This window comes from Diadema antillarum, unplaced genomic scaffold (genome assembly GCF_040938485.1).
Source record: "Diadema antillarum isolate AM-2024a unplaced genomic scaffold, OU_Dant_1.0 seq00000693_RagTag, whole genome shotgun sequence".
In the NCBI taxonomy this organism is placed as follows: domain Eukaryota; kingdom Metazoa; phylum Echinodermata; class Echinoidea; order Diadematoida; family Diadematidae; genus Diadema; species Diadema antillarum.
The window spans coordinates 848,669-863,818 of record NW_027271598.1 but is presented as its reverse complement, the minus strand read 5'-3'; the positions used below and the strand labels follow the sequence as shown (position 1 = coordinate 863,818).

The 15,150-nt window shown below is 35.9% G+C and overlaps 1 protein-coding gene across 1 annotated transcript; it reads right to left on the bottom strand.

Annotated features, from left to right (window-relative positions):
• Positions 1-9,333: 9,333 nt before the first annotated feature.
• LOC139737440 (uncharacterized) lies at positions 9,334-15,052 on the bottom strand. The gene is made up of 7 exons (XM_071648116.1): positions 14,936-15,052; positions 14,341-14,469; positions 13,397-13,528; positions 12,180-12,373; positions 11,347-11,562; positions 10,244-10,360; positions 9,334-9,411 (listed from the first exon to the last, which is right to left on the bottom strand). The coding sequence occupies exons 2-7, from the start codon at positions 14,465-14,467 to the stop codon at positions 9,334-9,336; spliced, it is 864 nt and encodes a 287-aa protein (XP_071504217.1). The 5' UTR covers positions 14,468-14,469; positions 14,936-15,052.
• Between the last annotated feature and the right edge of the window lie 98 nt (positions 15,053-15,150).

Sequence of the window (15,150 nt, the reverse complement as noted above, 5' to 3'; positions counted from 1 at the left end):
ACTTAGAATTTCTTCTTTTTCTGTTTTTTTTTTCGTAAAAATAATGTAATGCAACTTTCCGGTCGTAATCGCTGGACTTTTTCCTCATCTATTAGTATCATTCAAATCAACACTAATTTTCTTGCCTTTTCTTTAGTGGGCAATTTGTTTTTTCTGTCCTATAGATCTTAAAATTGTACATTTCATGAACTGATTAAACTGTTAAAAGCATTTCTGTCTATTTGAACCACCCAAAATTCCACCAACGGCGTCTCTCCAATCCATAGGCCTGAGTCTTAATCCATAATAATGATAATTTTATATTCATGATAATTTTATATTCATTCCAAAATGCATGGATATAAAATGATAATTTTATATTCATTCCAAAATGCATGGTGAATTACATATTCCCGTAACGATTTTACCTTATCACAATGTAAAAAGAGATGCAGATGATTTTAAGGTTTTCTGCAAAAACAACAGAGGTTGTCTCTTAAGAGATAATAATAATGATAGTAATGATGATGATAATAATAATAATTATGATAATAATACAGGTTTTCCCGGCCAATTTCGTAAAACTGTCATTCGATTTCATATAATGTGCTTTCAAATTCGTATGTTTGAAGCGGTGCACTGACTGTGGTCAAACGATTTCACGTTCAATGCCTTCGGATTCATTTTTGGGCACCCAGATTAGTGGTTACAAATTCAAGTCAGATATAAGCATTCAATTTCGTGTTTGGGCATGGATTTCGAAGTATGTACTTTCAAATTCGCGCGATGGACTCAATAAGCACTTAAAATCACTTTCAACTTCGTTTTTGAGCAAGCGAATTTTACAATTGAGCATTCAATTTCGTAATGCACGTATTCTCACAAACAATTAAGGAAGAGTGATTATGTCCAGCTAATCATTGAATGATTCTTTACTTTTTATCTTAAATTCCATCATCATAAGCAGCATTTTTTCATTGAACAGCCATATTTTTTTTCTTTTTCTTAACACGTCACGTAAACTTTGATATAAAATCCTCATTTCGTCATGCCATCACATGGCTTTCTTTATCTCTAATTTAAAGTTTGTTTTCATTAAGATCATCACAAATTGCAATTTGTTGTGTTTATAAATTTCATTTGACATCGGTATTACAATAATGATCATCATACGGCTTTGCGATCTTCGTCCCTAATTATTTGCATTATTGTGTGATCCACATGTGATGGGCGCTTTTAACATTCAATTCAAAACGCAGTACAAGTAATGAACTTTTTAGTGGACATCATACAGGTTTAATTTGAATGTTACTTTTATTGTTTTTATTCTTATTGGATTAACAGCATCGTTTTCAAAATGTTTGTAGTTCTCAATATCTCACCAAGCCTTACCAATTTCTAAATAAAAAGATGGCGTTTTACGTGTCATAACTGGTGAATCCATACACACATCCAGTCACGTACAAAAATCAGTCTACTCCGTACTGTTTTGTTTGAAAATAGAAATCAAAGTACAATTTCCAGCCACTATCTTTTTCTCCATGTATGTAGTGTAAAAGAAGATCAACCACATAGAACGTTGACTCTTCGCAAGTACCTGAAATGTGTCAGTAATTTAGAACTTCCAAACTCAAAATCTTGATATGAGATGATGTTTCTCTTTAGGCAATCTTTTCCATTGCACAGAAATTCAAAGATTTTTTTTTTTAATTTCTGAAAAATAATACCTATTCAGGGACAAAAGTGATGCGACGATGTGAATAAATTGGGTACACACGTCACTGGCTCGATATCCACGAGGTTTACAACCCCGGAGCTAGACACTAGAATAAATAGACATGGCCTAGGAGCTCGACATCAAGTGAAAAAGACCCACGAGCTAGACAGTAGGCGCCCACGATCTCGACACTATAGGCAAATTAGGCCAACGAGATCGACATCAGAAACAAAAGCCCCACGAGCTCCAAAGGATGAACAGCGCCAGCTATGAACCAATGAATTAGTATGGGTACAGTGTGCCCCAATAGTAGAATAAGGGAAAAATAATGATTATTATTTTTGAGGAGGTGGAAGGTTTGATCATCCGAAGCTGTCATTTCCCAAACCTAAAGGCAGCGTGGTGTCATCGAATATCCAAACTTTAAGCCTTTCGACTTCGTTTGAGGTCCATGAAGAGGAAAATGTCATCAGAAAACAAATTGGTAATTGGTAACAATAAATTTTTGCTCCTATTAGCATGACGAAACTAACTGCTCGCCCCATCATTATTTTCAACCTCATATATGCCACTGTTGCAACACCCTGTACAGATACTTGTCGTTGGTATCTAAAATGGCGCCGTTCATCGTGTGAGTCTTATTTGCCTAGAAAGTGTTGCACTTATGGGCCTTATTTGCCTAACGTCGAGCTCGTGGACCTGATCTGCCGAGTGTCGACAGTGGTCGTGCTTGTGAGTCTTTTATGCTTATTGTGTCTATCTCATGGACCTGTTTTATTCGGTGTCAAGCTCGTGTGATGAGCCCTACTAATTTTGATAAAGCAAATGCTTGTATTTAATGAAGTGAATTTCCCCCATTAAAGTGTTAAGATCTTTCTTAACAAACCATCCTTACTCTTTCTTTCTTTTTTTTTTGTCCTATACTCAATATCTTTCTGATTCAAAATCTCTTTCACTGTAACCTTAATATCCAAAGAAAAATAAATCCCTATAATGCTGATTTGTAAGCAAGATCACCAAAAAAAAAAGAAAAAAAAGAAGAAAAAATCAAATTCAAATTTCACCCAAATTCATCCAAAATGTATTGCAACCTACCAATTACATGCTGATCTCTTACAAACAGAAAAATATAACAATGCTGACAAGGTGTGTTTCACCTCATTTTGCCGACACTGCGAACACCATTAATGTTTGTTTCTTTTCCGAAAACCCCTTATAAAGTTTTAATGGTGAACAAAAACAAATATGGAGAAGTATACGTGCCACCCTGCCTCACACCCAGACTGATTGATATCAAAATATCCTGTTATATTGAGTCCCATCTCCCCCCACCCCCGTTCATAACACAGTTTGAGTTATAGTTACATTCATAAGCAAAACTTTTAATCCAAGATCGAAAATGAACTACCGAAGTCAAATAATGCTAATGTTTTGAACAAAAAGACATGCGCACGACAGAATCAAATCGTCGCCTCAATGGAAAAAGGGGTTAACGCATCCGAGCTACGCGGGGCTGCGCGAAAAAAGTTTTCGAGATAATCGACTTTAAAGGTTTTTTGGCTTCAAAATTGGGTTTAATCAAGGTTGATTCCTTCATTTCTTATATATAGTGTACATTAACGATTAATTACTTTACAAGCGTACTTTCAGCGATAATCCTCATTAAATCTTTGAGTAATTACAATTTTTCCATTAGTAACCTTAATACAGCCATATCTTCGCGTGCTTTTGAATGGCAAAAAGGGGTTAACGCTAAAGCGCGCGTCGATAACCCCTTCTTGCCATTTAACATCGCACGAACTGACGGTGTTGAAAGGGTACTGTCACTCCATAACATGTGTGCATTAAGTTTGTCTGTACCCAATAGTGATTTTAACGTAACTGCTAGGCTTTATCAGTCGTGTCTTTTATATACTGTAGTGGGGCCTTATCCCCATTTTATTACTGGAAAATTCTAAATTATAGGATTCAATATATTGTATTTGTGAGAAATGCATTAACCCCATGCATACCAGACCACATTCCTAAGAGGACATCAATCGCTTTTTAGTATTAAAATTAGCAACATAAATTTCTTCATTTCTAAGTCAATTCTATGAAAATGTATGCTTTGTGTATACAATATGGCATAAAAACATGTGGCAATCCTTTCCAATCGAAAAAGTTGCCAATTTGCACCTACAACAGTGTATAGAATTATGTTGCCAATTTAAGGATTTGCAGCTTATTTTGCCTTTAGATAATTCCTGCAAGCTATTTCAACATATTTTGCCCGTGACAAAAGGGGATAATATTTTGCAGCATTGGTTATTTCATTTGGTACATAATTCATAATTTTTAAAGAAAAAAATAATCAAGAGTTACGCATAGATAATACATGTATATTGTACGAGAAAATTTTGAATGTGGTCTGGTACTAAGCACAGAGATAGTTTTGGGAATGAAAAACAGAAAATAAAATAGAACTTGCTCTTTATATCTTAAGACATTCTCGCAAGTGTTTCTAAATAATTTTCACGCTTTGAACAAATATTAGACTAACGATTTATTCATAGTTACACCTTGTAAACTATAGCTGATAATGTGCATGTATTCATTCGAATGCCCTCGAGACCATTCTTAAATAACTCACATAAATTATTTAGAAATTAATGAAGAAATTTAGAGCAATTACTACTGCTCAATGACTTGGCACAATGATCATGATCAAAATTAATACTACAATTTTTTGAGAAGTATTTTTCAAAGGTTTTCAGATTTATCAAAGCTATCTTTGTGCTTTAATGGTCTAATGTAGCTGACCAATGAAATACCAACAATGAAATCAAATCAAACACCATGTATGTTCAAATGAGTTTATTATATATATATATATACAGCCAATTAACATTTAAATTGCGGCATCGGTCTACCTGACATGACACTTTTAAGCTATATATTCAAAATTTGAAGTCGATAAGTCACGCGAAATTCAAATAATACACATAAACAATACATGATTGATAGTTCTTGCTCAGACAATTGACATGTTTATTTGTTGAAATAATAGGTTTCTGCGTATAATTTGAAAAAAAAAACAAATGTTGAACATATTATTCATTATTGTAGAAGATATTTTGGAAAATATTGTAATAATATGGTAAAAATAAGGACTTCACACATCATTACATAATTACAAATAGGGACTGTAATACAGACTGATATTTGTTTCGAGGTATGAAAAAAGGTCGTTTGAAATTTAACGGCATAATGTTTTGCGTGTATACATCAAGATTCCAAACGTGAAAGCTTCAGATTGTCTAAAATTACATTTTAATCAACTTACGATGTTGCATAGCTATTCAAGGAACGAACCATCTTTAAGGCAGTTAATACAATTAAATTCATTTTATTTATTTTCTCAAAGTTACCTCATTTTTCCACAAAATGACCTCTGTGACCTTTGACCTTTAACCCAATGACCCCAAAATCGAACCAAAGTATTATTCCCCCCCCCCCCCCCCCCCCATATACCCTCATACTAAGTTTGATGTCAAACCATCACGGTTCTTGAGATATTGAAAAAAACAAAATGGGACGGACATACGCACGGATGGACGACCCGAAAACATAACGCCTGCGGCCACTTCGTTGGCGGAGGCATAAAATATGAAACAATGCTAAATATCAAAATATTATTCACTTTCTTGTTCATGCTGTGCAGATATAGTTACGAAAGTGAAATCTACAATTAGATTAATACATTTCGAATAATACACAGTGTTGCATCTATGCAGGACTTGTGATGACATTCTGCCAGGTATATACTCGCGTCTCTAACTATGATACTTTTTCAAAACTTGTTGACATTTTTTTACTGTTCTTGCCTTTATTTACATTAATATGAATTCATGCTCTCCTTGCTGTCATTGCATCGCAGAATATCCAAATGCTAATCACAATTATTAGTTATGTTGTGAAAGTAGTCTAAGAAAGTGAAATCGTGGCATTTCAAATTGCAACTTAGAAATCAATTTTCAAACAACACATTTGTAATTTTGCAGGGCATGTCACATTCTTCCAATACTTACATTTCAAAAAATAAAGATAATGGTGTAAATTAAGCATAAATTTTCTTCACTTTGGGCGAAAAACCCCAAATCTCATCAAGTTCATCGGAATATTTTGAAATACAAGAAGACATGTATTCAAATTTCCCAAGGTTTGAGGATTTGCAGATTCGATTCAATTCGTTTTGTAATTTATTATGATACAATTGTCACACAAGCACACATTATACCAGGTATTTCTGTAATTATTGTTAGTGTCCTTATTTGCACTTAATTTTGAATATTTCGAATTACCAATGGAAAAACAGAATTCCTAGAATACATTTTAATTTATCCAAAAATGTGTACATACTTACTGTATTTTCTAAGTACAGGCCTACGTGTTCAATCTAAGTAATGTCCAAGTCCAAGTCATTGCATTCTCCCTTCAATGTGGTGCCCTAGTTGGGCAAAACGAAGTAAGCGACAAAAGTGATACTCCTTGTAATGACCAAAATGTGTCTCAAATTTGCAAGGGCATCAATGGAATATCACAATGTATAACCTATTATATCTCTGAGCAAGGTGAGTGTTTGTGCATTAAATTTGACTTGGAAGAAGAGCACATTAGGTGTAATATAAAAACGTCAATTACTCAAATTTGGATGGTATGTCTCTTGATTCCTTTTACCAAAGTAAGGCAGTATGAAATCTAAAGTTCCATTCCATATGCTAATAGGCTCTAATGCAGACATCAGGTTGGCTCATGTTATATACTGTATGTGTATCTCCGCCTTAAAGTTAGAAAGTCCTTTTGCAGACTTCCCTAAATACACCAAACACTGTATACAACTAATGATACTAGTACAGTAAACCTCGCATGAGTCGAAGCTCTCGGGACTGACAAAAATGCGTCGACTTAAGTGAACTTCGACTCTCGCGAGAGTCGATTTTTTTCGACTCACAGTTATGTGCATGTATTATAGTACATTTGCATGCATGTGTGTTTGTGTGTGCGTGCGTGTGTGTGTTTGCATTCAAATTTGTCTGTTCTTGAAGATAATGTTCTTATTTTGTTCTAAATTGAACATGGAATTTGTATCAATACAAGTACTAGTAGTTAAACGTAGTTCTGAGAATGTCTGCGCTAATGTGGCAATGTGCATGTGCTATCGTATGTCCATGGTGCAACATAGGTAGCCATCTCTGTCAACCTACCCTGAGAGACAAACACTCTCCCAGGCCCATCCCACCTCCACTGAACAAAACTATACAGCCAGCCGGGCACGCACAAACAAGCTCCGCCCACTTGGCCTGTCACTAAAATATTAAAGCAGCGATTGGTTGACCAAGGAGTTCTGGCTTGACATGGATAAAGTATGGATGTGCCCAGTGTATGGATAAAGTATGGATGGATGTGCTGTGTGTATACATGTATACATGTGCATGTATTCGACATGCGTGCTGAGCGGTACGGTGAGTGTGCATGCTTATACCTGCAGCAGGCCAGGGACGGGGTTCTGCGACATGCCGATTGTTTTTGTTCTCCTCTAAATGTAATGAGAATGCCAGACAAATCTTCTTCGGCTCAAGTGATGTAAACTACGCGTATTTTGTACAAAAGGGACTGAATGTTTTACTTCGACACAGCCGAAATTCGACTCTCGTACTTCGGCTTATGCAAATATTTCTTAGAGAAAATACATAGGGAAAAATCGGGACTTTTTATTTTGCTTCGAGTTAAGTGATTTTCGACTCACTCGACGTCGACTTATCCGAGGTTTACTGTATTTGGATCATGTCTGTGAAATGTCAAAGTCGCAAGATGTGTAGAATTCAAACGATGCACAAGAGTACTACAGCTGTATATGTATTTGTACTGTCGTCTGTGTTCAAGCCACAACAGTAGGCCTACAATATGATTCACTGTTCGGATGTTTGATGCATGTGTCCATCATTTTCCTCCTCCTCGGATTCATCACTCTGAGACTGTTGTACCTCTGTCGTGAGGTTTTCATAGTAGCTGTGATACATCGATGGGATAATGTTGTCCTTGCACAAACTAAGCAAATCTTGCTTCTTTTCCCTTGAGAGGGCGAGATGTTGCTTGTACAACAGAGGCAGACGCATGTCATTTCTTCGACTTGAGCCCGAGACGCGAACTTCTACGAAGTCTTCGTTGAAATCATACTTTATTTTGATGACAGAGGGGTCTGTCCTCTGTACGCGGATCTGACGAATTTTCAACCAGTTGACGGGATTGCCAGCCCTGTCCTTCTTCATGTACTTCACACAGGGTGTTGTCAACTGACGCAGATCAAGGAAGTCCTCTTTCGTCATGTGGGTAACTTCATACCGATTCCTGTTCCTTGCTGTTTGAATAACTGGTATCCACTGGTCGGGGTGATGGATTGTCACTCCCCTTTTGTTCCTTTCGATGCAGGAATGCATCGCGTCACATTCCATTTGAGTATGTCCGCTGATCAAGAATTTATGGTCAATGATGGCAACATTAGTGTGCAGAACTGCATATAGCAAAGTGCAAGCTATAATTCTGTTCCGATTTTGGCCTCCACAGCAGTCAGAAAAGAAACTTATGTGTGTGGTATCAGGATCAAGTGACTGCATGAACTTTAAGAGGCATGAGCCAATCTCACATGCTCCCCGCTTCGCTGTAGTCTCATGCCAGACAAAGCAATTTCCACATGCAGTAGCCTGGTTGTATACAGTGAAATTATACGTAGACATTTTCCGCTTGTAATAGAACGAAGATGTCTGGCCATAGGGTGTAGTCAAGACCTGCTGAAGATCAAAAGTAAAGGAGCTAAAGATTGGATCGATCTTTGCTCGTTCCTTGTCTCTTTGTTTCTCTTCTCTTGCACTTTCCTTTTCAGCAATGTGTTTCTTGTAGTTCTGCTCTTTAACTTCCCTTTCTTCCGGAGTTGAATTATTGAATGAAGCACATGTGTTACATTCATCTTTCTTCGGATGATGAAATCCCAAATTATATTGGGAATTGAAAATGTTTCTATACACTGCGAAGGAAACTGGTTTCGATACAGACGATTCGTACATTGCGTACATCTTGGAAACGCTTAAAGAAGGGTCCAGATATTTCCTTTTTGAAGACGCACGACAGTAATGTGATTCAACAACAGGAAATGAATCAATGTGTTCACATACTTTTTTAACATCTTCTTCTGAAGTTTTGTTCACTGACGGTAACTTTCCCCTCCTGTCTTCTCGTGCAAACGGGCCTTCATACTTCTTCAATGTATACTCAATAAGCTTGGAACCAATTCCCAAAGTACTGAGAAAGAAATGTTTGCACACTCGTTCCCTTTGTGATGTGAGCGGGAGATGGTATTTGTACATGTGACGCACTCGCTTCTGACTTTTTCTCTTTTTTCTAGGTATTGCTTTGGACCGAGAAATATGGTGATGAATAAAATCTCGCTGACGGGTGTAGGAGCCCGTTTTCCAGTAATCCTCGAACAATGTTTTCCTGTCTTCATCAGAGAACTTAGAGAAGCACTTATGGGGACATTTTGTGTTACACTTCTTTCCTATCTTTCTGGCAGGGATTGTTTTATTACGTACAACATATTCCTATCCCCGATTACGTTTTCTTGACTGCTGTCTTTTCTTCCATTCTTCTGGATTCCGTTTTCTCTTCCTCCCACGTTTCTGAAATAGAAAATAACACATGATTAACTCTTTCTTTCTCCTTGCTACATGTAGCACACAGAATGTAAAAAGGAAATTTGTTTCATAAGTTTATTGTAAAAAAGTGGGAATATACTGAAGGTTCAAAAATAATCCACAGAAACATGTCAATATGCAAGTGAAAAGTCAATATTAGATATGGGCCATGTTTCGTGAATACAAAGGTACTGTCCTACACTGAACCGTTTAGCGTCTAAAAACGTATGCGTTTTTCAGCGAGTTTACAGACGTAAATTAGAGGTCGAAAAAACGGCACGAGGCAGTTCTCATATTAGTTTCCCTAAAATTCTGCAACAGTAAGTAATAATGATAATAATGATTGATGAGATTTGTAATGCGGCAAATCCACTCTGTAGAATGCTCCACGCGAAAATAGAAGAGTAAGATAGAAAGTAAATTATTAATACAAGGCATGGGTAATCAAAAGGTAGCATTAAAGAAGTGAGTTTTAAACTACTTTTAAAGGACTCTGATGAAGAGCAAAGTTTATCTAACTAAAAGGAGATTATTCCATACAGTGGAACCAGTCTGATCCTTGTGTGCCCCAAGTTGTAGCGAATTTTGGAATTTAGAATTTAGAAACTAAATTTCTGGCGCGTTTGCAATGGACTTGATTGTAAGCTATTGCAAGTCTGTAATTGAACTACAGTACATAACCCGTGTATGAAGAGCCAATCACACTTTCCGAAATAAGCAGTTACTAAGTGTAGATAATGATTTGACAGAGATTTTTGTTGTTGAAATACTGCTCATATTATCATAATTCATGACACCTTTTATATCATATAATCACCTCAGACTGACTGTCTTGAACCTCGTGCATGTTATCTTCATGTTGGGTATGCTGACCCTCTTGATGCTCGAGGGAGTCACGGTCACCTTGATCTTGCTCCGTCTCATTTATTTCATCCTTCGAGTGATATATGGAGACAAGAAGCCAATGTAAGAGCATTATCTGAATATCTAACTGGACTCAGTAAAACAAAAAGAAACAGAGAATACAAAAAGGGGGTTAAATTTTTAGCAAAGTTTTCATTAGCCTTTCAAAAGCTTTGAAGGTGCCTGTGATGACATGTTAATAGTTTTAACTGAAAGCCCATGCTGTCTTCAGGGAACTATGTTATAAATTCACAAATCTATGAATTAAGAATAAAAAATATCGCTTTTATTCAAAACACGGGAAGAGGCTGCTATCGTTCTGCCTGGCTAAATTTGAAGGAGCTTAGTCAATTGCCGTTATGCCATCAGGAGAAATAAGCAAAATGCTAGTACAAGCACAATTGATATGATTGTTTTAATAAGTTTGTGATTTAGAGGACTTATTGATAAGGAGAGCCTTAAAGACATTATGTCCCTTTTGCATTGAATTTGTGTATACAATTGGTGTAAAACAATAAGGTATATAATGAAGAAGACACTGTTACAAAAACCTTTGTGTAGTTTTTAGACCTGTAGGGTCTTCATTTGTGAAGTACAAACTACCGTTATAATTTGAATTTATTTTTTCGAACCTCGAAAAAATATATTAGTCTCTGACACAGTCCTTTTTAATTACTTTTTACAAAATATTGAATAATGTCTTCTATAATGTACATTATGTTCATAATGTGTTTTGTAATTTAAATTACACACAGATAACTATTATTTCAAGAAACAAAACTTCCAAGTGTCTGAGCAAGACTATCTCTCATGCACTGTTTACGTGCATTATTTGAATTTTACATGATTTAACTATTTCACATTTTGAATATACAACCTGCCCACCATGCTCTAGGGTTTACAGATGTTTGGATGGTTTTCTGCTGATCTGCAAAAAGGACGATATGTCTTTAATTGTGTGATTGCTTGTTGTCACACTGATTTATATTTGAAAGAGAAGAAAAAAATCCGTATTACCTTCTGCTGTTCAGCATCATCAAGGTTAAGTGAGACCTCCGGGTCTGGCTGCTCACGGTCGCTTCGCTCTCGCTCGAAGTCTGCATGGTTAAGTGAGACCTCCGGATCTTGCTGCTCACGGTCTCTTCGCTCTCGCTCGAAGTCTGCATGGTTAAGTGAGACCTCTGGATCTTGCTGCTCACGGTCGCTTCGCTCTCGCTCGAAGTCTGTAACATCCTACATATATATAATTATATATATATAATATATATATATATATCAGAATCAAACAGAAATTTAATTCTCATAAAGAACTAAACGCAATTTTAATTATCTATAATTAGTACGAGTCACACACAATGCATCAAAACATATCTGGTTTCAATTCCGACACTATTTCCGTTTACATGTGAACGAAGTGTTGAAGATTTCTTGTTTAGTTCTTATGCTATCTGCATTAGTTTGTTCGCAAGAAGAAATCAATATTAGAAATATTAGTTCATTTCCATTGACTTAAGTTTTTGTTTGATTTTGATTACAACATAGAAACATTAGAAATAATCATATGTTGTGGTACAGTCTCTGAAGAATTAGAATAAATATTGACTGGCAATGTTTATCACATTCAAGTTCATGTATGCATGTGTATATTGAATAACGAGCTCCAAGCTTACTGTAAGTCACCATGACAATATTTTTTATGAGAAGTTCTTGAAAATAACAATAGTATGTCAAGGTCTGTCTACTATGTCAAGTATGTGAAACCTCACGCGGAATTATTGGTGAACTGTTAGTATTTAGTTTCTTTTTGATATTTTTAAATTAAAGCTTAGACTTAACGTGCTAACTCTTACCTCCCAAGCTTTGCCATCGTGACAACTGCAAGGATCCTTTGCGACAAAATGTTCATAGCAGATCAGCTTCCAACATGTCATACATTCCTGGTAAACTTCACGAGTACATCCTCTATTACAACAGAACATAGGTAGGCCCTGTTGCAGTTCATACAACGACTCAGGAAATGCTTGACTTATATCCAAGAAAGTACCTAAAATGGAAAACAAGTTAACACTCGTTGCCGAATTCCAATCACTTTAACTTTTCATTTATATTTCCATTCAATTGATCAAATGCCTCTTTTTAGTAAAACAACTAATTACTTTGAATGATTCCAAACACATTATCAAATGTCAGTTGCCTTATTGCTCACTTGTGTTTTAAGGGGGCGTGGCTCATTTCCATTTTGGAGATGGCTTACTTCAAGTCTTCGACAACAGATTCATTTTCATGTTTTCACACTAATGAAATTATAACCTCTTCGCCCGATATGTTAGAGAGGACTTGTATGTTGTTTTATCTTACACTTTCAAATCAATATTCCCTTATGACCATGAATTAGGTAATTACGTAGAATGTGACAGCCAACATTGTTTTAACTAACTGTTACCAACTCATGGCTTAAGTAATACATAAAATTATATTTCACACAAATAATACCCCACCGTCGTTACCAAGAAAAATGGGGTAGCACTGGAAAATGACATATGCCACTTATTCATATTAATTCACTTCCAAAATTTTAATAAGATTTTGTTGTTGATATTATAACCATGTGATATTTATTTAACTGTAAGAACGTATACATGAATTCTGTATCGTGTCTGCTTTGCTATCCTGCTCCTTAATTCAGTTTCCGGACTGCATACAATAATAATTTTATTTCACTAGGGTTTGCAGACTTGACATCGAATGGATGGTCATAAATGGAATTTAACAAAATTGTAGATGAATTACCCGAACTTGTGTCGATTTTGTTTTCTTTTAAGACACATACTGTCATACAGTCCCATTTGTAAATGCAATAATATATAATTTCTATTCAAGCAACCTGACCAGTTAAATTCAAGCCATTTACATTTCTCTAATTCCCATAAACTCTGGCACATGCCCATAAAACGGCTGTGCGTTCTGCCAATAATAATTTCTTATCATATATATCCACTATTGATCTTTCATTCAGGCTATTCGCAAAGTATATGTTGGTTGACAATTCTTAATCTTAATTGAGTACCTTTTGGGGTCAATTCTGGTAGAGATGACTCATCTCCACCATCCTCGTCATTAGTATCTGTTCCCACCGCTTCCTCAATAGAGTCTCCAGAAAATTGCATGGGCTCAGTGGCCTGGTAAATGTGGTCCATTCCTTTAAAAAAATGTTACAGAAAACTCTAGCATTTAGTTCATGTTTCCTTTTCAACAAATTATGATAAAAGCAATTGGATAGGTTTCACGAAGTGCTAGCAATTTGTTATCATACGCACTGCTGCTAATTAAGGGGCTTTCACAATCGGTCATGTGATCGCTTGCGATTGCTTGCGATCCTGTACAAAGTATACTATCAAGAAATAATGGCAATAGCGATCGCACAACCAATTGTGAAAGCCCCTTTCCCCAGACAAAAGGGGTAGCCATCGAAAAATTACATGTGCCACTTATTTCCTTTCATTGTCTTTCAAAATGTGAACAATATTTTGTTGGTGATATCATAACCATGTGATATTTATTCCAACTGTAAGAACGTATACATGAATTCTTTATCGTGTCTGCTTGGCTATCTTGCTCCTTAATTCAGTTTCCAGACTCCATACAATAATCACATTTATATCACTAGGGTTTGCAGATTTGACATCGAATGGATCATCATAAATGGAATCTAACAAAATTGTAGATGAATTACCCGAACTTGTGTCAATTATATTTTCTTGTCAAGACATATACTGTCATACAGGCCTATTTGTAAATGAAATAGATATATAATTTCTATTCAAGCAGCATGACAAGTTGAATTCAAGCCATTTACATTTATCTAATTCCCGGAACTCTGGCATATGCTTGTGAAACGGTTGTGCTTCTGTCAATAATAATTTCTGAACATCGTATATCCACTCTTAATCTCTCATTCAGGCTATTCGCAAGTTATATGTTGGTTAACATTTCTTAATCTTAATTGAGTACCTTTTGGGGTCAATTCTGGTAGAGGTGACTTATCTCCACCATCCTTGTCATTGGCTGTTCCCACTGATTTCTCAATTGAGTCTTCAGAAAGTTGCATGGGCTCAGTGGCCTGGTTAATGTCATCCATTCCTTAAAAAAAAATGTTACAGAAAACTCTAGCATTTAGTTCATGTTTCCTCTTAAGTATATTATAATACAAGCAATTGGATAGGTTTGACCAAGTGCTAGTCATTTGTTATCTATTATAATTATGTCACAGGAAGACTTTAGAATACGCAGTAGAATACTATAATGAACCTGTCCCTAAAAGTATTTTAAATAATGCAGATAAATTCTCACGCTCATTTAAATTTATGTGTGTGCTAATTTATATTTATATAAACACACTTTGTTCAGTCAATTCTGCCAAGGACAGCTCGTCAGCATTACGGTAGTTGGTTATGTTCATTTTTATCATATTTCATTGACCAGAATGACTCAAATCCAGACCTGCACTTTGTTGTGATCAACATCCATGGACGAATTAAGCTAGGCAATTACAAATTGGTATAGTGCAATGTGTTTTAATTTTTATTTTAAATTTTCCTTTCCATACCTGGCTTAATCAATTCTGCTAGGGGCAAGTCGTCGTCGTCGTCACCACTGTCGTCTTTGTCACTACCATGTTGTCTGGGCTGGGTTATGTGGTTCTTTCCTGAAAGAGTATGCAACAAATCACTCGAAAACAATGGCAACTTTTAGAATGTTTTCTTCCAGCAAATCATAATACAAGCAGTTCGATAGGTTTGACCAAGCTCTAGTCTTTTATCA